The sequence below is a fragment of the Erythranthe guttata genome, chromosome 3, assembly GCF_056151865.1.
Source record: "Erythranthe guttata isolate IM_541 chromosome 3, IM_541, whole genome shotgun sequence".
Classification (NCBI taxonomy): Eukaryota; Viridiplantae; Streptophyta; class Magnoliopsida; order Lamiales; family Phrymaceae; genus Erythranthe; species Erythranthe guttata.
Window position 1 is genome coordinate 9,533,516 of NC_142535.1, and position 26,193 is coordinate 9,559,708.

General features: G+C 34.1%; 1 protein-coding gene across 1 annotated transcript; it reads right to left on the bottom strand.

Annotated features, from left to right (window-relative positions):
* Positions 1 to 118: 118 nt before the first annotated feature.
* Positions 119 to 3,758, bottom strand: SUT4 (sucrose transporter 4). The gene is made up of 5 exons (XM_012985808.2): positions 3,017 to 3,758; positions 1,408 to 2,150; positions 808 to 871; positions 684 to 727; positions 119 to 464 (listed from the first exon to the last, which is right to left on the bottom strand). Exons 1-5 carry the CDS (start codon positions 3,489 to 3,491, stop codon positions 306 to 308), a joined length of 1,485 nt encoding a protein of 494 aa, XP_012841262.1. The 5' UTR covers positions 3,492 to 3,758; the 3' UTR covers positions 119 to 305.
* Positions 3,759 to 26,193: the final 22,435 nt, after the last annotated feature.

The window sequence follows — 26,193 nt, forward strand, 5'->3', positions numbered from 1 at the left end:
TGGGGGGTTTTGTTATAAACCGCAAATAGCAATTTTCTAACTGTAAATAGCATTTCATTTTCATTAGGCAATGTTTTACATGGCATGGCATATTGGCATTGGCAGGACATCCAAAATATTTAGCCAAAAACAGAAAAATAAAAAATTGCATCACATCAACTATTACAAATAAATACAATTATCCATAGCTTCCCCCGTACCCGTACAACATCCCGAAACGAAACAATTTTTTCACCAAATTTAGAAACATTTTAAATGATGGAATCTTGAAAACTGAATATTGAGAAAGGGGAGAGAGATAGCTATTAATGGTGGATCCTGGATTTATCGACCCTTGTTCGAGGAATAGCCAAAATGGCTATAATCCCTCCTACAAATGCAGCAAATGCTGCAATTATTAATGCTGCTGAGTTCCCACCACCAAATAGTTCATCCCACGGACCCGCTCCAATCGACACTATAATCTATTTTCACAACACAATATTCTATTAAGTTTTCCACTTCCAATAGTTAAAAACCATTTTCCCAGTCGTAAAAGCATGTCAATGGAATTTGTCGTAAAGAAAAACCGTACCAGTATCTCTTATTAAAATATAATGAATGCTGGATGAATAACGATTTGTATGTACTATAGTAAATCAAATTCAACACAATGTAAAGGAAAAAGAGAAGGCTATATATACCTGTGGAATTACAATTGCCAGATTCAGAACTCCCATTGATAATCCTGCAAGAAGGAAATAATTTTAAGAGATGTAATAATATACCTTCAGACAACAAATTATGAAACTATAGGTTACAACCAACCTTGGCCTAGGCCTAAAGCTTCAATATGTGTAGATACCAATGCATATGGAACGCTATATGTTATCTGCAGAAAAAATAGGTTAATAGTAAATACTAGAGATTATCAACTACTCAGAGACCCTACAATCGACAAGTACAGTAATATACAGTACATCATTTTTTATATTTGTGGGACATAAAATTTGGGCAGGACTAAGTGATTTGAGACAAAAAAGAAACTTGATTAAAGTTTGTAGATACTCTTAATGAAATAATTAACTGCATTTATTCCATGGAAACATGTATACATAGTTACACACATACAGGGGCGTAACCACGTTATGCTTTTGTGCGTGTCTGTGTGGGGGGTAGCTGCCCCTCCAAGAATTTCTTTTTGGCTTATTTTTAATAGCTTTTTTTTCCATGATTGTTCAAGTTTCAGGAGTTTCAACAATAATATTATGGTCATATTATATTTTACTTTATACTATTTTAAATTAAAAAAATGAAAATGCTTACTTATTTATTATTGTTTTTTTCAAATTAATCCCAAAAAAATCAGGGGCGCTGCACACATAGGCAAGTTCAAAGCTTTAAAAAGAAAAGAAGGAACTAACTTACAGCTAATGGAACACCAAGAAACGCAAATGCAATTAGAGCAGCAACGACGACACCATCAGGAGGAAGAAGGCCATCAAATTTCACATTGCTATTAACCACAGTAATAATAAGCATAGCCACAAAGCAAACAGACATGAGAATATTCGAAACTCCCCACGTAAAACCAGCACCCCATTTCCTGCATAGCTTCTCCATAAAAACGGATGTAATTCCAAGTACCAAAGAATTCAACATTAAGCCGAGCGAACCCATTCTCACTCCCATACTGTAATTCTTGCCATCATTCGGTTCACCGCCAAATATCTCACGACCCATCCAATCAGTATCGAATAAAAGAAACGGAAACCAACCAATCCAAGTCAAGGCAGTAACAACAAGGATAGTCCAAACAGTACCGGGGAGATATCTAAATGTTCCAAAGAGTTCCCATAGAAAAGCTTCGTGCTCTGAAGAATCTTTAGGCATTTCTTCACCGGAATGAATGGATTGAATACTCGGATAAGTTAAAGGCTGTTCGTGGGCTGCTGACAAACTTATGCATGTAGTGATTATAATGAACATGATATCAATAAGGAATGCCGCCTTTAGATTAGCACAACTAGCATCGCAAGCGGAAGTGAGCGTAAACGGAAAAATTTTGAACCAGTTACTGTATGATCCAGTGGCGAATCCGAGGATATTGCCGACAGCCATAAATAGGGAGAAATACGCATTTGCCACTCGAGTTCTTCTGTGGTCCTTCCCTACCAAAGCATAATCATTAAACGAAAAAAAATAATTGAATACTAATCACAAAGGATGAAAATTTATGAAAAAGATGAGCCGACAATATTTATGTTGAATGAAGCTAGTTCTCTGGAATGATATTACTTGTTTGAACAACGGCCAGCCGTTATGAGTTCTCTGTTTCGTACAAAAGATGAATTTACTAGTGCAGTTATTCAAGTTGTTCATGCATATACTTTGGTGTAGCACCGAATATTGGAAGGGAAAAGAGGGGAGAATGTATCGAAGGTGGGAGCAATACCAGGAGGGTGAAAGTAACATAGAAACAACAAACAGATATAGAAACGGTACTAACATAACAGGAAAGTGTTTAGTAACAATAGATTAGAAATTGATAGTATATTATGTAACATCATAACAAAAGGGGGGTTGACTTCAAGAACAAGGTTCAGTTTTATGCATCTTCTAATAAAAATAGCCGCACCCCTTTTCAACGCCTTTTGAGCAGTCATCTACTCTGGCAAATTCCCACTGTAGCCATGAACAAGTCAATTTATGAGATTTAAGTAGTATCCCATTTGTAGTATAATATAATGTACTCTCAAACCAAGACATCCATCACCTTTCCGATAAACAATAAGTTCGATTAGACTCAACACGAACTAGTTACTATATTTGGCTTCGAAAAGCTAATATTCATTTCCATCCCAAAAAGATAAGTGATTTTAATTACATTTGGTGCAGCCATCATCTTTTGATCAAGATTGATTTCACACTAAATAACACGTGCAAGTAAAAAGTTTACAAAAATACAAAGTTGGTAAGAGTTTACATAATAAATAAATTAAATTCACACTGCACAAATAGAATAGAAAACACATACCAGTTAAATCAGCGAGAAGGGCGCGACACGGGCCCTGGGTCATATTGTTGGCAACGTCCAGAACCCAAAATCCAATCACAAACGCAACAATCGCACGCATTTTTTTCTGCCCGCGATCGCCAAAGTACCAGCCGATGTCGGCGGAGAATCCAATTATGACGACGGCGATAATTATGGAGGTGGCGCCGCCGAGAATGAAGGGGCGGCGGCGGCCGAAGCGGCTGGTGCAGCGGTCACTGAAATGGCCGACGAGGGGCTGAACGAGGAGGCCTGAAAGCGGGCCGCACAGCCAGATAATACTAGCCCACGCGTGGGGTATGCCGAGTTCCTGCACGTATGGGGTCAATAGCGACAGCTGTAGTGCCCACCCAAACTGTATTCCGCCGGCCACCGATGCTACGCGGAGCAGGGTACGCAATTTCACTCTCGGTCCCGCCGGCCGCGGGATTCCCCTCTCGGCTGCCGGAGTCGGCATACTCAAATCAATTTGTTTTTGAGAGAGTTTCTCTCTCTAAAAAAGTGGAGAGAGAGAGAGAGGGTTAAAAAAGTTTGGGAGATGTTGGTGACAGGCGCAACTGTGGTTGCTGTGTTGTGATTCTGTTATGACAATGCTGCTATGTTTGTCAAATTGGATATAGTTCGAACTTCAAAGATGGTACTATTAAGAATTAGGTTGTGTTTGTAGAACCTCTTCTAAATTGGTGATTTTTAGTTTATCTTCTTCAAATCTCTTAATTATCACAATGAGTTCAATTTTGATAAACAAAATAAATTAAAGACATGTAAAGACTTTTTTCAATTACAAAACGCTAGGAATCTAAGTCAATCAATATCCATAAATATTATTTAGTTGATTCTAGCTACATATAGAATATATATTTACAATAGGTTTAATTCCACTTTGCAACCTTTAAATATATCATTTTGGTACTTTGCACCCTCAAAACACAATAAATCATGCATAGTGCACCACAATTGGATTTTTAAAGCATATAAATGTAATTTAATATTTTTAGTGGTTTTTTTTGGACGACAAAGGTCAAATCATTTTTTTTATTCATCAATAATTTTGAAACTATAAAGTGAAAAAATAAAAATAGTTTTCATCAATATATTTAAAAATTATATATTTATCACAAAAAAATGTTTTACAAAAACAAAACATTAGCTATTTCGTTATCAAGTTATCTGAATATCATATTTTCTTCCAAATAATTTTACCTGATATTTCCACCAATTACAACATAAGATCCCTCAATCGAATAATTTAGCGATAAAAGTCTATTTTATTTTATTTTGTATGAAAATCTAGTTTTTTTCAATGATCCGGTGTGATTTTTATTTTTCGCACTTTGCGTACTCCAAATTGGGTTGGAGGTTGAAGAAAATAACAATTTAATTTTTATTTTGCATCCCGAAAAAAAAAACCCAATAAAAAAATGAATTTGTCTTTATTATTCAATTCATGGTGCATTGTGAATGATTGATTGTGTTTTGAGGGTGCAAAGTGCTATTATTGTTTTTCAAGGGTGTGAAGTGACAAAATGCTCAATTTCAATAGTGCGGGGGGGTGATTAAGCCATTTACAGTATATATCAGCTCTCCAAAAGTCGGACCATAAATGAATCATGTCCTTGTTACAAAATAATCAACTCAATCGTATTTAGAACCTTTTAAAGATGCCTTCCAATTTTCACGTATTATGTAGTGATCAATCCTTGAAAGGACAATAAATTTCAATCCGCTTAGTCCGCTCACAGAACACATGACTATAAGCAATGTGAATAACAACTTGGTTGTCACATCACGACTTCGTTGTGACTGAAGTTGTAACTTGTAACACCTACTTCATCCAAAAGGTGATATATTCACATTTTCTCGCACACATATTGTGCCATAGCTCGATACTTTGATTTTGCACTTGATCGCGCCTCAACAATTTGCTTCTTACTCTTCCATGCCACCAACTATCCTCCAACAAAGACACAATACCACATTGTGGATCTTGTATCTACTTAGAACTTCCTCAGTTTGCGTCAGAAAATATTCAATGCAATTGGGTTCATAATTTGCATACATAATCCCATGTCCTCGGGCACCTTTGAGATGACATAGAATTTACTCTAGGGTTGTCCAATGATGAATGGTTGGAGCAGACATAAACTGACACACAACATTGACACAATATGCAATATTCGGCCGAGTAACTGTGAGATAGTTTAATTTCTCTATCAATCTCCTATATATTCAGGGGACTTCGAAGGGATCTCCCTCTCCAGTAGTTGTGCATTCGGAAGCATCGGTTCATTTCATGATTTCACGCTAAATTTTTCTATCTCGACTAGCAAATCAAGGACATATTTTCTCTGAGGTAGAAATATTTCTTTCTTAGACCGAGCAATCTCAACACCAAAAAATACTTTAGCATCCCCAAATTTTTTGTATGAAATTATGTATGAAGAAAGGACTTCAGATACGAAACACTTGTCGAATCAGTTCCACTAACGACAATATTATCAACATTTACAACTAGAAGAATCATATCATCTCTAGATCGAACTCTTGTCAATAGCCTGACTAAATTTACCAAACCAAGCACGTTGACTTTATATCTAACCATACAAAAACTTGCGAAGATGATAAATTTTACCATAAACACCCCCACCCCAGGAACAAAATTGGGAGGTTTCTCTCCATATAAACCTCTCTGAAGAAAACATTTATTGATGTCCTACTGATGTAAATGCCAATTATGATTACGTGCAAGATAAACGAACAATCTAATGGAAGTTAATTGGCAATATGAGAAAATGTGTCAGAATAATCTGTTAGAGTAGGTGACCGAAGAGCCAACTAATTGTTGTGTTTTCTCACTCTATTCGTAAATAATCTATTTTGTATCAATGATAAAAACCCCCATTTGGCATTATATATCTTTGTCCCTTGCATAGGCATAGATGTAGTCCTTACAGTTACTTAATTACTATATATACATCTAGCAAAATCGTGAGATTATTTATTTAAGTACAGTAACTGTTAAACATAGTTCCTAGTCAACAGGTTACACCACTAATGAGGACATCGACCTTTCCCATTTGAGACTAGCACTTATAGTGTATGTGTATTGCGTCTCATCAGTCAACGGTGTTGTGACATCGGCATATATAAGTGGGTGCTCATAAGTTGATGAGTTTACTGAACTCTCTCAATCTAGAGATCTCTAAGTGGTTCCCAATAATCGAGTAGAGGTTTCTATGATATAGTTGTACACCATTAATCCTTAAGACCCAAACATCACCGTGACTTCACTAGAGGACTAGTTGTATCGTGACTGTCCCTGAGTTCCACCGAGGACCGCCTCAAGGGCCAGTGTTCGTGCCTTCCGAAATCTAGTGGGAGGTACGTGCATTGTAGTAGGGGATTCGATCGCTTGATCAGTCATGGATATCCTGTGTATTCATGAAATAAGAGCCATTATTTTTATGAACTTATCGATGATGTTCTCCGGGCGTTCCCCTGTGACTTATCAATCAATCTTCCGCAATTGATTGTGGCGTCTTCGCATACCAAGATTCTTGCCACTTTGTAGGCAATGGGTCGAGGTTACACCACTTTGAATCCTTCTTTTGACGGTCCGGGATTAGGGATGGAAATTTTTACCTGACCCGCGGGTACCCGCCCCGTCCCGCCCCGAAATTTCCGGGTAATACCCGCCCCGCAAATAAATGGGGCGGGTACGGGTTCTATATTTTCACCCGAAAACGGGTGCGGGTTTGTATATACCCGCCCCACACACACACACACACACAAACACACACACACACACACACACACATATATATATATATATATATATATATATATATATATATATATATATATATATATATATATATATATTCTTGATTTAGAATGATTGTTTTCATTAGGGTTATTTAATTTTTTTTACTTTTTTCTTCAGCTTTACGGGTTTTTTGGCGGGGCGGGTACCCGTGGATTTTCTATGGGGCGGGTGCGAGTTGAAAAAGTTTATACCCGTTGCGGGGCGGGATGGGTGCGGGGAATGGAAAACCCGTCCCAAACCCGACACGTGGCCATCCCTATCCGGGATTTAAAATCCGAAGTATTAATATCGGGTCTCGTCACAATATTGGTGTGGTTCATATCATTTGGTATCAGAGCCAACTTCTGGAGAAGGTTTCGCCTATTCTTTTGAGTCTTTTGTTAATTTATTGTTTTCGAGTCTTTTACCATATGTTTACTTTCTTCTTCCTCCTATCATCTTTTCGTCCTTTCGTATAATTTGTTATTGACTCTTTTGATGTTGTCCAACCAACATCGTGACGAGACTGATGTGATCCCAATCATATCAAGTAATCGAAGATTACCAAGGTTTCTAAAATATTAATTATATTGTGAGCTGAAAACTTGAGAAGCATGAAGTGGGATAATTCAACAAATCAGTGAGATGACAAGTATTCGATGGCCCAACTTGAGTTCAAATCCAGCACAAGGCTATCCACATCTCAAAGAGATCAAGTCAGATTTAAGAGACTTCAATTACAAAAACATCAATCCTTAAATGCTCTAATTGATGCAATCACATTATTTGAAGTCTTTGTAAGATCCAAGATTTCCACGATTGAAAACACACACGTTTTTTGGAGTTCGGAGGGCTCTTGATTGGTGCATTTCAGCCTTGGAAGATCAAGACAATGATTTAAAAATCTTTCTTAATTTAGTTTCAATAAATGTTATGTAGATTGGTTGATTTGTGGCTGATTTGATTATTTGAATAATGATTTCATCATCATTTTTTATTTCCATTGATTAGAGTAGCTGAACCCCATATAAATGAATCAAATTGTATGAATAAAGACACACAACAATGTATTGAAATCTTATGAAATAATAGTGTGCTCTTTGGTTCTTCAAGAACCATTATTTTATGAACTTACTGGTGTTATTCTCCCTGGAATTTGCCCATGAATTATCAATCAATATTCAACAATTGATTGTGGCGTCTTCGCATACCAAGGTTCTTGCATATGTATAGGTAATGGGTCGAGGTTCCACATCTTTGAATCTTTCTTTGGACTGTCTAGGATTTGAAATTCGATGTATTGATTTCGGATCTCGTCACGATGTTGGCGTGGTTCATATCAGCCGGCAACGGAAGCAACTACAGTATCGGAGAGATTGAGATCCCACTTATAGTTATGTAGCTTGTCATCTCTGAATTAAGTAGACTAATATTTTGGTAATCCTAACAAAAAAATTCTTCAAAAAAACTTTGACTAGTGTATAATATTGTGGATAAAAAAGGAGGAGAAGCAAAGAGAGCTTATGGATGGTTATGTGGCACAAACTACAAACAAACAAGACATATAAAAGATTTATCAAGGAAAAAAAATATTTTTTAAATCAGACACTAAGAAAAAATCATTTTTAATTGATCAAAAGCATGAAATAAAAATAGTTGAGGGTTTGCCAGTGTCATGACATTACGATTGGTTGGGGCATCTTTTAGGCCTTTTATTATATATATATTTAGCATCTTTTGGCCCTTATTCCCATCTTTACTCTAATACTGATATGCCTCCCTTTACACAACATGAGCAATTAATGCTATTGTATTTGGTGTTTTTTGTTCTTTGACTCTTTTGCAGGTGTTGTTGTGTTTGCTAGAGAGAAAAAGGGGCGGCATAGGCGGTGTTGCGCGAAGAGAACGAGGGAGCGGTGCAAGTGGTGCTCGCCAGAGGGGCGGTGCTACGCAGAGAAAACGAGTGCGGCTCAAGGGTGCTCGGTGCTCAATGGAGAGAACGAGAGGCTGGTCTGTTAGAAGAAATAAGATTCTACACATAGAAAGAATTGCTGGTGCAAAGGAGGAGAAGGAGAGTTGAAGCAAGAAAATGAGTTAGGCAATTAGAGCATCTCTAGTGGAGCAACAATTGGTTGTTTTTGTGAGACTCCCAAATATATAAGCAATTGCATGTGCCCTAGTGGGTTCAACTTTCTTCCTCGAAAAAGCCACATGGACGGAGAGACCTTAATTCATTCCCTACAGTTAAGATTTGTTTTGGGAGGTGAATATGGGCCCATGTGCATTATTTTCATTGGGATCCATTGAATTGTGTGCCGCATTAAACCGTTACTCTTGTCCTTTTTTATTATTTTTTTGTTAAATAATGTTTAATTCTATTTTATTAATTGATTATATATATATATGGTTTGGCTGCATGCACATAAACATGCCACGTGTATTTAAAGAAATTGCTATGTGCAACTCCAAATATGAAACGTGTGGGAAATCTCCTCGACATATGTGTATATCAGCTACACGTTTCAAAATTAAACTGCATTAACATTGTGTATTTTAATATAATTTATTTCCCATTTTCTTCCCATTTCATTGATGTGATATATCACTATAAAGTCTGAACCAATTGTAAAGAAAGCAATACAAACAAAGCTCGTAGATTCTGTTTTATTAAGATTGTGTTTTTTTGTGGTCAGAAATATATTTCTTATCTGGAAAGTATGATTTTGGTAAAACAAATAGTGTTATTTATTTGCAGCTTTACTACTCAACAAGACCTTACATAGGGCCTTCTTTACATCCTTGTTCATGGATTTATATTGCTTTTACAATACTTGTTGTTTTAGGCAGATGAAAATATTTAGTAAAATCTCCTTTGAACTGGAATGCGCATGTCTTCAATATTCTAGGAATTACACTTTTGAGATTGTAATATTCCCTTCATTATGTAAAGAAGAAACTACGTCGGCATAGAACGATTAAAACGAAAATTTAAAACGTCCAAATAGGAAGATATAATTTTGGTTCTATAAAGTAAGATCACCTGCAGATTTTGTTTCTATTTTTTCAATGTAATCTATGAAAATATTCGAATTGTGAAAAGGGTGGCAGGTCTGCAAGATTTTATAGGCCAAAAATTAAATAACATTATTTAGTGCATGAAAAATCCCATCAACACATGCCATACATCACTCTCCACATTTTTATTTTTATTGTTAGTTCTAATTTGCGCATGCAACTATCATAATTTGTCAATTGACTACCAAAAGTCATATTGCATATTATGAAACGTTCAATCAAGTAATATTCTCACGCCAACATGTTGGGTTTAATTGAGAAACTGTTGATTTACTACATATGGTGCACTTGGTATTGCATCTTTGCATTATATAAATAAGAGACATAAATCAACACTACCATCACACAACACTCAATTAATGGCACCAAAAAAAGCTATACGAATTCCTGAAGATTTCTTTTCGTACGACCTAGCTTGGGATTGTTGACGACACATTTGAGCAAGTCTTAGCTTATGAGGCCCATCTAGGCAGTTTGTTGTTGGCAAAAGAAACAAAAATTCAATCAGGATGGCTCAAATGATCAACAAAAAATACGGTATGTGTTTCTCCATGAAATATTGTTCAACAAAGATGGCGGAACTTGAAAAACGGTAGAACACCTTTCGTTGGATGTTAACGCTACCTGGTGTGACATACAATGAAACCACCAACACTGTACAGGCCTCAGATTTGATATGGTCAGATATTCTTAAGGTATTTCGAATATTTTTAGTACATATTACGCAATACGTTGAGACAATTTTATTTCTAACTTGTTGACATATATTATTAACATGTCATTCGGTAATTGTATAGGCCCAACCTATCTTGTATTTGTATGGTACTCATGGGGAAAGTAGATGGGACGAACTGCAAACCATCTCATATTCCTTCTAGTCCTGAAATTATCGTTATGTCATCGGAAGATGATGATTAAGAGAATCCATGTAAGAAACCCCCGAAGCAACCTGCTAAGATCGAGGGATTCTGATTGCCTCAAACTGACGTGGTTAACATCTCATCAGATTGCAGCACTGTTAATGTGAATGTTTGGGACTATCTAACAAACATGTCTGACTCTGAGGGCTGTAACTCTGAGGGCTCTTTGAATACAGAGGGTAGCACTACAAATTCGAGGTTGTGTCATCGCGACAATGCCCCGAGCCCACTTAAACCCAAAAGAATTATGATGCCTAAGTATAAAATTTCATCCGGTAGTTTTGGTATAAGTTCAGCGGGTTCAAACTGCCCTCCGGTTCGAAGTAAGGGTATGGGTCCAGAGGCCTGATACAGTTGGTATTTGTTTTATTTGCGGTAATTGGTAGGTAGGCACCACTGATTTTGTGAGGTGCAATTTTGGATATTGCGCCTAATGTATGTTCTACTTTCATTTCATGTGTTTTGTATTTGGATGTTGATGTGTTCATCTTTGCTTTGGCTATTGTAATGTTGTGTGTTTCGATGTTTGTTATTAATTTACGTTTTAATGTTTGTCTTCTCATACTACTAACCAATACATATGCCTCATTCATGTTATATATTTAAAAATTATTTGCATCGTTGCACCAAGCGTGTGTAATTTTCCAACACCGAATAAGGCCTATTTAAGAGAATTTATTGCATGAGAAAGTGTGTAGGTACTCATGCTCAATACATTGACACTGTGTAAGGCTTGAAGTGTTGTATCAACTTTTGCACCATAAAAGCTGAAATGAGTTTTTTTAATACATACCACTGCAATTGTTCAAAACAAACAACACTAACAAATAGGTCCAAAATATAAGTTCGTAATAGATAATGCCGCAAAAATGTAATTAATCAGAACTTTTTCATTAAAAAAATGACTTGTTCAAGCAACTACGTCTAGTACCTTCCTTCGAGAATCATTTGAACCATCAGAGCTCTCTCGTTTTCAACAAGCCCAAAAAAAATGTCCAACTCAATCGGGCTACTACACACGACTTTTGCAACATTAATCTTGTCCTCGATAGTTAAGAACAGAGGTGATAGGGTATCTAAAACTTTCTTACGATTATTAGACATGTCATGTTCGAACCCTATTCGTTGGGCTAATTCTCCTAGGCAGGTCTTAGTGTCGGAGAATGATTTCGTCATGTCGACCATCATTTCAACAATACGAGTGTCAATGTAAGCCTTGCCCATTTGTGTGTCCTTTTCTTTGACTTCTTTAACTGTGAACTTGATCTTCCATAACCATTCATTGAAGATGTGTACTCAGAATACTCATCATTTCTAGCTCTGTTACCATATGGGGTGTAATTGGCGCAAGCAGAGGCATCGCTCACACCCTTAGAATGTTTTTCTAAATTGTTAAAAGCATCAAGTAGTGCCTCAACATTCTCCCCAGTAGCTCGGTCATTTCCAAAGATTATCGTCCAATCCTTAAAAAGTGGTCATGACTTGTACCGCATGGTTTGAGCATTTGCATCGTACTATAATTCATAGAGCAGTAAGAAGATGTTAATTGGTAATACGAGGTTATCAAAAAATGTAGGAAACAAAATTACCATTAATAAAGTACGTTTTTACCTTCGCGTATTCATCCCACACTTGATCGTCAATGACATCGATCATATTTGCCGTATCATTCCAACCAAAACAGGATTGAGTTAGCATAGTTGACAACAACCCATACTCTTTTTTTCCACACGTGTATCTTCGACAAAATATGTGGATCGGCTTTCAGATTAGTACCTGGATCTTTTTGGTGCATCATTTTTTTCCAAAACGCCCAGATACCCGGTCTTGAACCCATTGTTACACTTCCAGCCTTGTGATACTATGTCTTTCAATGAAGCGACTAGTGTTTGCTCATCGGCAACAGACCAGCTTCGCCTCGTTATGTTTGAACGAGTCGTTGCTTTTCCGCTTGTTTTTTGTGAAAGTGAGGTTGACATACTCAGGCCTATACAATACACGGAGTTTTCCCTGAAATATTACTAAATAAGTTACTAGTATTATTACATCACACGTACTGACATACATAGTTTAATAACGAATTAATCATTCTCATACATATGATGAATATAATTTTATTGAATTTGTGCTCAAGGTAAAAAAAAAATAGACAATAAAATTCGAAGTACTGGGAGTAATAAGAACACACAGCCCTATATTGCAAGATGAATTATGACATTTATCTAATGTACTCTAGCATTCCACATATCTGTCGCTCAATTGTCACGCCATGTAGTCCATTGTTGAGAAGGTTCAACATTTTCAATGTAATTTTCGTCGTTGTCCTCCTCACTATTGGAATTAGAATTAATAATTTCTTCGGGAACTTTGTTTTGTTCAGGGTCAAAATCGTTAGTTGTCCGAATAAAATTATATAAAAGACAACATGTCATGATTATCTAATTTTGGGTCTTATTAGGTAATACGACGGACTCCTAAGAATACCCCACCTCGACTTCAATATCCCAAAAGCTCTCTCAATTGAATTACGTGCCTTAGCATGTTTCAAATTGAAGTATTCTTTTAAATTCTGGACCGTGTTTCTACCGACACCAAATTCTCGAAGATGGTATCTAGTATGTCGATAAGGAGCTAGAAATCCATCGCCATTAGTGTAGCCATTATCGACCAAATAGTATTTACCTGTAAAAGGTAGATGGATAAAGTTATTTTATTTGATTTTTTTTGTTAGGATCATATCAAGGCTCGTAGAATTTTATTCGTTATAAAATGTGTACCAGTAGGAACACGTAGACCATTTAGTCGGGTCACGGCATCTCTTAGGATTATACTATCGGCGGCGGACCCTTCCGAACCAGTTAACAAACACTAGTTGAAAATTTGCTTATTACTACGAATTTGTTTGCTACGGTGAAAAACCCTAATAAAAGGTACTTTTTACTACGGAACAATTTTAAAGTTGTAGTAAATACTAGGATTTACCGTACCAAAAAAATATTTGGTACGGCCATTTACCGTAGCAAAGCTTTTGTCACGGCCGTATATGCTACGGGGTAAATTCGTAGCAAGTGCGTAGCAAAAGTTTTTTTACTACGAATTTGATACATTTTGCTACAGTTAATGATCGTAGTAAAAAGCCATTTTTTTACTAGTGAAATATACAAAATTCATGTTTACATCACAAACAGCAAGTATGTTCACTGATACGTGGCGATTGACTGGAACAGGATGAACAAGCATAACATTGTGTAATTTAAGTACGGCATTAAGAACATTAGAAAAATATTTGCTAATTGTCCACCCTGACCTTCTGTAAGTGGTTTGAACTATAACGTTCTTGTCGTGATGGGATAAGATATGTAAAAATATAGCAACATGTTTGATGACGAAAACATTTCTAATTGCCTTTAACCCCCCCAAATTTTCCACAAGATAATACAAACGAGCAAATGTGTTCGTGTTCATCCTAAGATTTTGACGGCGTATTGTGTCGTTGAACGCAACAATGTAAGATAATTTCCTAATTTGATCTGGGATCTTGCTTTTCAAACTATAAGACATAGCACGAGTGTTATCGGTCCTACAGCGACGATGCTTAAGAAGGAATACGAGTTGTGTAAACATTAGCATGAGAACTTTTAGCTCCTTCACTACTTCGTAAATACCTACAACAACAACATCTTGTTCGATCTTGGTCGCCATTTACTAAAACTAAATCAAACTTTAACCCCACAAAACAAATAGTTACAAAAGTATAAACAATAATGTTAGGTCTATTAACAATAATACACAACCCAGAATTATCTAGGGTTGCACAAGCAAACCTGAATAATTTAATGTCATTTTAAATTAACAGAACATAATACTATACCAAATACCCTTCAATTTTTTTGCATTGCAAAGGCACAATTAGATACCCAATTAAAAGGCACAAAACAATATACCAGATTAATACAAATCATACAGAGAAATTAAATAACTCACCACCGGCTAACAAGAAAAACAACCAAATGAGACCACGAGGGGATGAAGACAGGCCACGGTCCGCTTCGCACAGATTCCTTCAACGTTGGACACCGTCTGCAAACGACCAAACAATATAAGCAAATTTATAAGGACCAAAACAGGAAACTCTTTACAAGGAGATGAACAACACTACAAGGTGAACTTGTGTTGCTAATTTGCAGTAGCCGGGCGTAGGAACAGAGAAAGTGAGAAACGATGGAGGAGCGATTAGGGCTTTTCCAAATGAATCTGGCGAAATATGGTTAATATACCTGACTGTAAGGTAATATTGCATTCATATGGAGGACAAAGAAGCCTTTCAGCGATGAAAGATGGGTTGGGTGAAAAATAGGATATCCCGAAAATCAAGGATACTGACCCGGGCTGTGGATCAATCCCGGGCGCGGATAAGTGAACCAAACGTCGGTACTTGAAGGTTTATATTATCAATATTGGTTAATGAAACGAACCAAACGAGCCCCAATAGTAAAAGAAATGTTACATTTAAATTTATCGATAAAAAAACTTATTTTTTTATTTTAATAAATTCAATTACATTATAAAATCTAATACACGAGACATTTATTTTGTCCTTTTTTTTCTTAAATATTATTAATTTTAAGTATAATAGTCAAAGAGAAGTTACATTTTTTTTTTGTTCACGATGAAAAATAATGTGAATTCCTATTGATTGCTTCACACATGTCTCTCAAACTCATCACTTTTATTAAAAGAAATGTCACAATAAATATTGTACGAAATTTAATGTAATTAAATACAAAATTCAAAACATAATTCAGATATTATATTTAATTCATGAATATTTTATTATTGTTTAAGATATGTAGTAAATTTTTAGGGAGTATAAATATGTAATACTAGAGCATTTTTTATGGAGTGTTAAATATGGGTCCCACTTTTAGAGAGAGAGAGTAAATTGAATAGGTGACATGTGGACCCCATTGTTTAGGGAGTGTTTCGAACCGGCGGAAATCAGAAATTTCGTTTCGATTTCTACCCCTAAGGAGGATTTATTTGCACTCATATCCACACCAAAATAAATCTATACTATATATAAAAGGATGAAAGGCGTGGTGGTTTCCTCCCTTTTATATAGTGCCTATTATAGCCCTATATTACTCAATTGTAACATTAAGTGATTATGGCCAATTGAGTCATTAACAATTTAAATAATGAATAGATCAAATTATATTATCATTCTCTACAAAGAAAACATTAAAGAAATTCATTTAATTTAGTATTTTTATAAATTTGAAAAGTTTATTTACTAAAGATTAATCATCATAATATAAATTATGTATTACTTAATAATACGTATGGATTTCATGATTAAACTCGAAATTTAACAATTAGAATTTTTATTTTTGCACTTTTAAGTCAAATAAAAAATAAAAAAAATATTTTATTTAAGATAGAATGTAATTTCCTTTACCATTTTTGTAATATATCAATTGAAAATATAATCAAGATAGAGTTATTTCATTTTTTACTTTCTAGCCAAATAACAAATAACAATATTTTTACCATTTTTGTAATATATTAATTGAAAATACAATCAAGATAGAGTTATTTCATTTTTTATTTTCTAGCCAAATAATAAATAAACATTTTTTATATAAAATAGAATGTAATTTCATTTTCCATTTCGTTAATAAAAATAATTCGTTACAAGATAGAATGAATGTTATTTCATTTTAGGTTTTGTCTGAATATATTAATTCAAAATAATCAAAATTCAATGTTAATTTCATTTTTGTTTATTTCGCATACTTGGGGCCTGAATAATTAACCTAGATAACTTAAACTATTATTTATAATGTTAATATTTTTATCGTTTAGATAAAACTAATCTACTTTCTCGGTATTGTAATATATATGTATAATACATTAAGAGAATAAAGAAAAAAAATACTATAAACATATGAAAATTAGAAAGTATTCGGTATTATTATTCAATTTATTTTTATTTATGATATGGTAAAAAATTATAACTTGAATAATATTTACTCCCTCCATTCCATTTTAATTGTATTTTTGGGCTAACTCACACATATTAAGAAAACTAATAAATGTGCATGGATTCTGTAAATATCATAATAAACCACTAAAAAACCACTCTTATTTCGCACCCAAAATTGACTCTAATTGGCGAAGATGAAATTACAATGAGCTCGTAGGAAATTCAGATGTCATAGCCCATAAACAAATGTATTTCATAAGCTACAACTGAATGAAAAAAAAAAAGGAGATCAAACAGTAATGCACCTAAAACTAAACAAATGGACCAAACAGTAATGCACCTAAAACTAAACAAATGGACAAATACTAATACGTTTGGGAATGAAATATCTTCATTAATATCGTTTACACAGATGATGAATGGTTAGACTGATACGTCAAAGTGCTATATAAAACTAAGTCTGCAAGCATCCAACAAATTATATTTATTATTCAAGTAAATGAATTAACGAATGATGAAAATTGACAACGGGCAAGAAGAAATAAATAAACCAACAACATTAATAACAATTTGAGTAAAAAGAAATAGTAAAATAGTTTAATTGAGAGTGGAGAACTGTGAATTGCATTTCGCACCCAAAATTGACTCTAATTGGCGATTTGCATCATAATATTTCAAAAATTGCAAAGTCCACCCTCAAATGATATTTCTCATGGCAAACTACAGCCTACATTAAATTCTTATGATATTTTAACCAAAATTCAGTATGTCACGATAGTTTAACTTTTGAAGGAATTTTAATGTTTGATGTATATTATCGTTTTTATTTCATATTTTTATATTATTATTATTATACTTGAAAGATAGATAAGAAATATTAACTAATTATTTAATTTATTTATTTATTAATTAAAATTGAAATTACAATTTAATATATTTTATCTTTTTAATTTTCAAAATATGCATTTGGGGAAAAAAAAAGATCTTCATTATTGGGTTTTGCACAAATGATGCATGGTTAGATTGATACGTCAAAGTGTTATATAAAACTAAGTCTGCAAGCATCCAACAAATTCTATTTACTATTCAATATAAATGAATTAATGAATGATGAAAATTGACCACGGACAAAGAAATAAAAAAAACCAACAACATCAAGAACTATTTCAATACAAAAATAGTAAAATAGTAAAATTGAGAGTGGGGAATTGTGAATTGCATTTCGCACCCAAAATTGACTCAAATTGGCGATATGCATCCTAATATTTCAAAAATTACAAAGTCACACTCAATTGATATTTCTCATGGCAAACTGGAGCCTACATTAAATTCTTGTGAATTTTTAACCAAAATTCAGTATTTTGCAATAGTTTAAGTTTTGAATGAATTTTAATGTTTGATTGTATATTATAGTTTTTATTTCATACTTATATATTATTATTATTATTATACTTGTAAGATAGATAAAAAAAAATATTAACTAATTATTTTATTTTATTTATTTATTAATTAAAATTGAAAGTACAATTTAATATAATTTATCTTTTTAATTTTCAAATATAATTTTAAGAAAATATAATACTCCGAAAATAAAAATTATATTATTTATTTATTTATATTTTGTAGTAAGAATTTACTTACTATAGTATATTTGTTTTCAATTGTTGATTAAAAATATAATTACATTCTAACGTAAGGTTCTATATCATTTTAAATATATTAACTCCATTATTTATAAATGAAAATGAAACAATTTGAAAATAATTATCTCAAAAAAGGTGAAATATTTTTGAGAACTCTACATACGGATTTAAAACCTTTTAAATTAGAATGGATATTTAGGTCATTTTTCACCGCTAAAAATAATTTTGTTTAACACCTTATTCTGTTTTAATATATTTATTTTTCATCAGCTATGCCTTTTTTGTTTTCCCAAAATAACAATTTTCCACATCATTTTGTTTAATTTCTTCATTTCTTGTAATATATTTTGTAAGTTTATGAAAAACTGAGATTTTTGAATTATTTTGTACATTACAACTGAATCAAAATAAGAAGTTTCTGAAATTATATATTTTTACTGCACTATGAAACTCAAATAAATCATCAATTATGTTTTTAAATTCCTTATACAAATAAAATAATTAAAAAATATGAAGTAGGAAATAAAATATAAACAAGAATGATATTTTTTTTCAAAGTTAAAATATCGTGCTATATTAATTTTTTTGGTTAAAGTCTCACAAATAATTATGTAGGGTGCATTTTTCCATGAGATATATAATTTATGGGTGAACTTTGTCACTTTTAAAATCTTCGAGTTCAAAATGTCAATTAGTTTCAATTTTGAGGTGCAAAACACAATTAAGTCGGCTACATGGAAGAAATGTATGCAAGTTCCAGTAAAATAAATGCCAAAAAAATAACTAAGAAGCAAGTAAATATGATTCAATTTTTTTTGTAACAACGATGATAAGTAAAAAATGTAATAATTGAAATGAAAAGATAAAAAAATAACAGGGTCGTAAATATACATAGGAAAAACCGTATGAAACTATTTATCAATGATATTCTCTATATTCCAATCAATGTCACAAAATATTACTCTAATAACAATATAACTATCATATATAAATTATAATAGATAGAAAAATTAATACGACGCGTGCAACACACGCGCACCTTTCTAGTTCTCCAAAAAAGACAATCCCCCATTGTCTCTCGTCCAAAATACTCTTTACAATATAATTTACATAGATTTCATCGATAATGTCCCAACTTAAAAAATATTGCACATTGACCCTGAATTTTAACAAATATATCACATTAAATCTCATTTTCATAATTTCTTGAAAAATAAACTTTTTTTGAATTTTTATTCTGGCCACTGACTTGGATTGACTGCCGATCTCCGGCATTTGACTTTTTTTTTGTTTCCATTTTCTTTACCAACCAACATAGTAATTTTACTCTCTTACACAGTAAAATTATTGTGCGAGATAATAATATTACTGACCTGACTCATATAGTAACAATGGAGGCTGAGACAATTATTATTGTTTCAGAGAGTAAAATTACAGTTTGAGATAGTGATATTGCAGGCTGAGACAGTAATATTACTGTTTGAGACAATATTATAATAATAACACTGTTGTAAATAGTATGGAATGTGTGGTTTCCTAACATAACCACTTGATGGTTTTCAACTTCCCACTAGTTTATTAACTTCCCATATCTATATATGGTGTAAGTGGCGATGTAACTTCTACGTAACTTCCACATGTAACTCCTTTGTAACTTCCCGGTGGCTACCACCTATATAAATGAGAAACACTCCCTCCCCACGTATCCCACAATTTTCTCTCTACGGATTCTTGTTCTTTGCATTCTCTCTTTCTCTCTTTGTCTTGTTATTTACATTCTTATGTATTTCCACAAACACAAACCAAAGAGCTAGATAAATAGGCCATTTTACAACACGTTATCAGCACGAAATGCTCGTTGTGATCGTGGAAAGACAATCGTTCGTGGGACTAGGATACTTGAAGAATTTGTGATTCAGGAGCTCGTGAAAAATGAACCATTTTTGGCACGTGGATGCTTGAAGAACTTGTGATTCGAGTTCGTTCGTGAAATGGTAATCTTGTTCGATGAATACAATATATTCTTCAACATTTAGGTTTAAGCATTTCAAGTAAGCCGTAATCCCTTGCAATTTCGATTTCGTAAGAGATGCACTAGATCTATTTAATGGCATGAAATGCATGAAGTACATATTTATCTTCAAGTCATTACTTCATTTATCCTGTGGATAATTTCAAAATATGATGTGATTCGTAATTATTGGAAGCATGCTTAATTATGTTATAGTATGGTATAAATATCACAATGATTGTTTTTGGTATGTGGTGTAGCAAATTATTTTATCATTTGCATTCATTTCGGATTCAATGAATAGCGACGATAAATGTGTGATTGTATATTGTCAAAGGATTATAATACCTTGCTGGTTTATTTTATGTTTCGAGGATTTGATATGAAATTGTATTATGAATGTTTTATCATAATATTTAGAATACAGTGCACTAAGAAGCTTATGAATAAATATGCACTGTAGAATGAGGGGTGAATATATTTGATGATGAATGTGAAATTGTTTATGTTTCTTACTGAACGTGATTGTAGCCATATTAATAGAATTTGTTTCTCGGTTGAATTTGTATTGCATGAATTGTTAGAAAATTTTGCTACAATAACTTGGTCATTTCATTTTAAGATGATCTCATGCACTGCTGATACTTGATAGCATTATGGATCTATTTAGTTAATTCATGATTACCTACTGGAATAATTTCAGAATTAGTTCGTGGAATTTATATGAGATTGTACATGCTATATATTGTTTATATTATTTAGCATGTTATATTTTATATATTTGACAATTTACAAAGTCTTAATTGCATGAAGATTTTGGTCTATCTCTAATGGAGAATTCTATTCAATTGATCCATATCTGCCATATGTAATTTTGTGATATGAAAATGGGAAACAATATTTCGTTCGTCGTTATGGTTTATCGTATGTAATCCATGAATGTGTATGAACATGTGGTGTATAAATTATTAGACCGGAAGTTCTAATATGTGCAAAATATTCATGAAATTGTTTATGGAGGTTACATTCCCATAAAACAATAATACTCCTTATTGTATTTGATTTGAGATAAAACACATGAGCAAACTCAAGTTTACCCAACTTGATGTATCTGGTGAAAGTTATATTAGTTGGAGAATGGATGTTAAGATCCATACGCTTAGTGGCCAATTGAGAATGATTGTTTTCGAGGATAGGTAAAGCCCACAAGGCTGAGACTATGTTCTGATTACGAGATAATTAGATGATATCCTTCGCCTGGACTATTCATCAAACGATGGGTTCCCATAAATAATGGGATAACCTGACTAGTCATTTTGATTACCAAAAGATAATATACTTGCCGGAAGCAAGGAACAAGTGAATTCATAAACGATTTGTATATGAATTTTAAAATCTGAATAGAGCTCAAAATCAGAACATAGATATATGTTTTATATATGGTGGATCTAAGAATTGGTCGCGCACCTGAAGAGCGAGGAACGTTGGGGCTGGAGATGCAAATAATAATGCACCAGCATAGACTGAGTTAGTAAAGGTAATTTTTTTTCAATATATAGTCCATCGCTCAGCTTCCATACTTGGGCACATCTGACCAAATAACCCATGTTGGGATATGATTGAACTGTTGATTTCATGAATTATGTTTATTTTATTACTCGGGTTTATTATTTTATTGAATTTCAATCATCTTACTTCATATGCTCATGTTAGGAACCATGTTCATATTTTGATTATGTCTAGTTTATGCTCTAGACCAGATATTTATGCTCTAAGTTAATTATTATGGTATTCAGTGGTGTTTGCTTGATGAATTTATTTAGTACCTGAAGGACTGAATATATATGATTAGATTTATATAACTCTATAGACATGACATGTGGGGATAAATGTCTGGCAGATAGTGCAACAACACATACTATCCTGAGAGATATGTTGTACTTAATTAATTTCATGTCTATTTGTAGCAAGACCTCTTTGATAACTAAATGAGGCACATGTAGTTTTGATAGATGGTTATGATAATGTCCAAATTATGTATCTATGGCACAATTTTGCCCATTAAAGTAGCTCATTTTTCTCCACGTTCCAGTAGAACGTTGTTAAACTTTAAAGATATTTGAGCTAATGGTTATTTTGTTGAAACCATTGAAGACAAGAAATCGAGTATATGTGCACCATCTCTAATGTGTACGGCCAAAAGCGTACATTGGGAAAATTAGAGGAATTTTCAAACACGGTTATATAGAACAACAATTTGTATGCCAGAGGCATAAGTTGTCGATTGCTCGAAGTTAAGTAATTTGATTATATGTCAACATACGCACATACATGTAATGATTCAATACATTTCTTGGAGGTAATCCAATGAGATATATGTGGACTATGTATCACCATCTTCAACTAAAATTTAGAACCTTAGACATGCGATCTCTTACCCGCTCAAATTGCGGACTATCACTTTGATGAGACTGTCTTCCGGCGTTAGGGGGAGGAAAGAACGTCCGCACTACCTTTCCTGAAGAACGGCGTGAAATCGTGTGGGACGACCCCACAGTGTCTCATCAAGATCCGCTACATCAGAGAATTGATACATAGATTAATAGATCATCCATACTAACGTTCCTGCAGAACGACGTGAAGTCGTGTGGGATGATAATATAGATTTGCAAGTAATGTGCATCGTAACGTTCCCGAAGAACGGCGTCAAGTCGTATGCGACGACCTAGAAATCTGCAAAGAACGTCCATACTAATGTTCCTAAAGAACAACATGAAGTCGTGTAGAACGAATAATGCCAGACTTATTCTCTGATTTGAAAAAGTGACGAGATCTCAAATAAGCCAGCAATGACAGATGTCCTAGAAGGATAAAATATGGGTAGGCCATCAATCCCTGCTAACCAATCTTGCCTCCCTGCCTAGAAGAGGGGGAGAGCAATGGGATCAAAGGATTCTCATCTCCAGAAGAGAATAATGCCCAACATCGAATCCGGTTAGCACAAGTACCAATGGGATCCCACCTGATCCATCTCATAAAACAATTCTAGAATATGGATTCGTCTAGGAGACGAAGTTGGGGGACGCCTCGACATCAATATCCATTCCCGAGAATAGGAAAATCTCAGTTAGTTATTCATGCAAATGAGATGTTGTATCAGGCTGAAATGATCATCGATGACAAATTTCCTTACACAATAACTACTGAACTTTTTATTGGGTGATGATATATAACCTTGATCAAATAAGTGTAAACAAAGGGATGGTCCGCCGAAATGAGAAAATAAACAATACGAGCTGAATTTGATTCCTTGATAAAATGAAGAGTGTAGAGACCAGTAGTTCCTACAACTCCTTGAATTTCACCCATGGAATATAAGTGAGTACTCACAAAGGAATGAAATGAGATTGGGAACCAGAAGATTCATCTCATAGCTCAAATGAGATTGGGAACCAGAAGATTCATCTCATAGCTTAAACGAGATTGGGAGCCAGGAGACTCATCTCATAGCTCAAGGAATGAAATGAGATTGTGAACTAGAAGATTCATCTCATAGCTCAAATGAAATTGGGAACTAGAAGATTCATCTGATAGCTTAAATGAGATTGGGAGCCGGGAGACTCATCTCATAGCTCAATCAATGAAATGAGATTGGGAACCAGAAGATTCATCTCATAGCTCAAATGAGATTGGGAACCTGAAGATTCATCTCATAGCTTAAATGAGATTATTGGGAGCCAGAAGACTCATCTCATAGCTCGAACGAGATTTGGAGCCAGAAGACTCATCTCATGGTATAATGATTTATGGACAAATGAGATTGGGAGCTCGAAGACTCATCTCATAATTCAAGAATTCCTCAGCATCCTGAGATTGATTTTAAAGAGGTATACTCTTTTATGGTAAATGTTATTAAATACGTGGTCACAAAGTATCTACTGAGAATCTAGATACAAGTATTTATATGAAAGTTCTAGAAGGACTTCGATTTCCCGAAGCAATTAGTTCCAGATCACGGAACATAAACTCAGTTGGGCTGAGACGTTCACTTTAATTATGACTAGAAATATTCCAGAAAAATATAGGACAATTGCCTAAGTGAACAATTGCTCGGAAGAGAATATGTGAACAATAACTGGTTTTGATTGTTCCTATTACTACAATTTATATAAAGGACATAAACTTGATTTAGACTTGAAGTCAAGTAAGAAAAACTCAATTGTTGAAAATTTGAGTTCAAGATCAAAGATCTAAATGAGACTAATTTGTTGTCACTACCAACTTAAAATTTATCATGTCAATTATATTTATGTCCATCAATCGAATTACATCGAGAAGATGTTATGGATAAAGATATATTATCGAGTAACACCTATGGGAGTTGGAAAGTGGAATAGGTCCAATGATTCATTCCATCCCATGGAGAAGGACGAGGAAGTGTTAGCACCAGAAGTGCCATATATAAATGCAATATATGCATTATTATGCTTAACTCCATGTACTCGATATGATTTAGCTTTTTCGGTAAATTTATTAGGTAGACTTATCTCACCTTACCGAAACCCCTATACATCAATGAATGATGCGAAAACTTGTGATTTATATTGGCATTGACTAGAAGTCATATCCACATAAAGATCATTTCCAATCTATGGTTTAGTATTGGGAAAACAGCTATGTCTTGGGGTTCTATGAAATGTACCTTAGTTGTCACTAGGTCAAATCATGCATGATGTTTGCTTCACGAGATAGTGAGTGAATGCACATGGCCTGAAGCCATGATTAGGCATGTTCGAGATTTTTGTGAATTGGCTACCACAAAAGATCCTAAGAGATTGTATTTAACTGCATTGAGAAAATGAAGACGAGCTTCATTAAATGTGACAACTCCAAGAACATAGTTATGAGGTTTTCTTCAATCAACAATAATAAGAGCTCAAACAATAATGATTCAATAGATCATGAAACATGATAACTACGCTGACTTATTCACTAAGTTTTCGCCTGAAGTCACTTTGGAAAAGTATGTTAAGGATGCTGACTTGCGTAGATTATACAAGCTCGCTCCCTTGTAGACATCAGGGGGAGTTAACTTGAGGGGGAGTACCCTGTAGGTACTCAGTATCCAGAAGATACCCGAGTGCCCTGTTGTACTCTTTTTCCTTCGTGCGAGGTTTATTTTTCCCATAGGGTTTTAGTTACTCGACAAGGTTTTAATAAGACAACATTTGTTGATTGAAAAGATTGCGTGTTGTACTCTTTTTCCTAACCGAGATTGTTTTTTCCCAATGGGTTTTATGACTCGGAAGGTTTTAACGAGGCAACACAAAAAACACAATAGTGGTTTGATAGGAACCCAAGGGGGAGTGTTGTAAATAGTATGGAATGTGTGATTTCCTAACATAACCACTTGATGGTTTTCAACTTCCCACTAATTTATTAACTTCCGATATCTATATATGGTGTTAGTGGCGATGTAACTTCTACGTAACTTCCACATGTAACTCCTTTGTAACTTCCCGGTGGCTACCACCTATATAAATGAGAAACACTCCCTCCCCACGTATCCCACAATTTTCTCTCTACGGATTCTTGTTCTTTGCATTCTCTCTTTCTCTCTTTGTCTTGTTATTTACATTCTTATGTATTTCCACAAACACAAATCAAAGAGCTAGATAAATAGGCCATTTTACAACAAACACAATAATATGACTGAAAA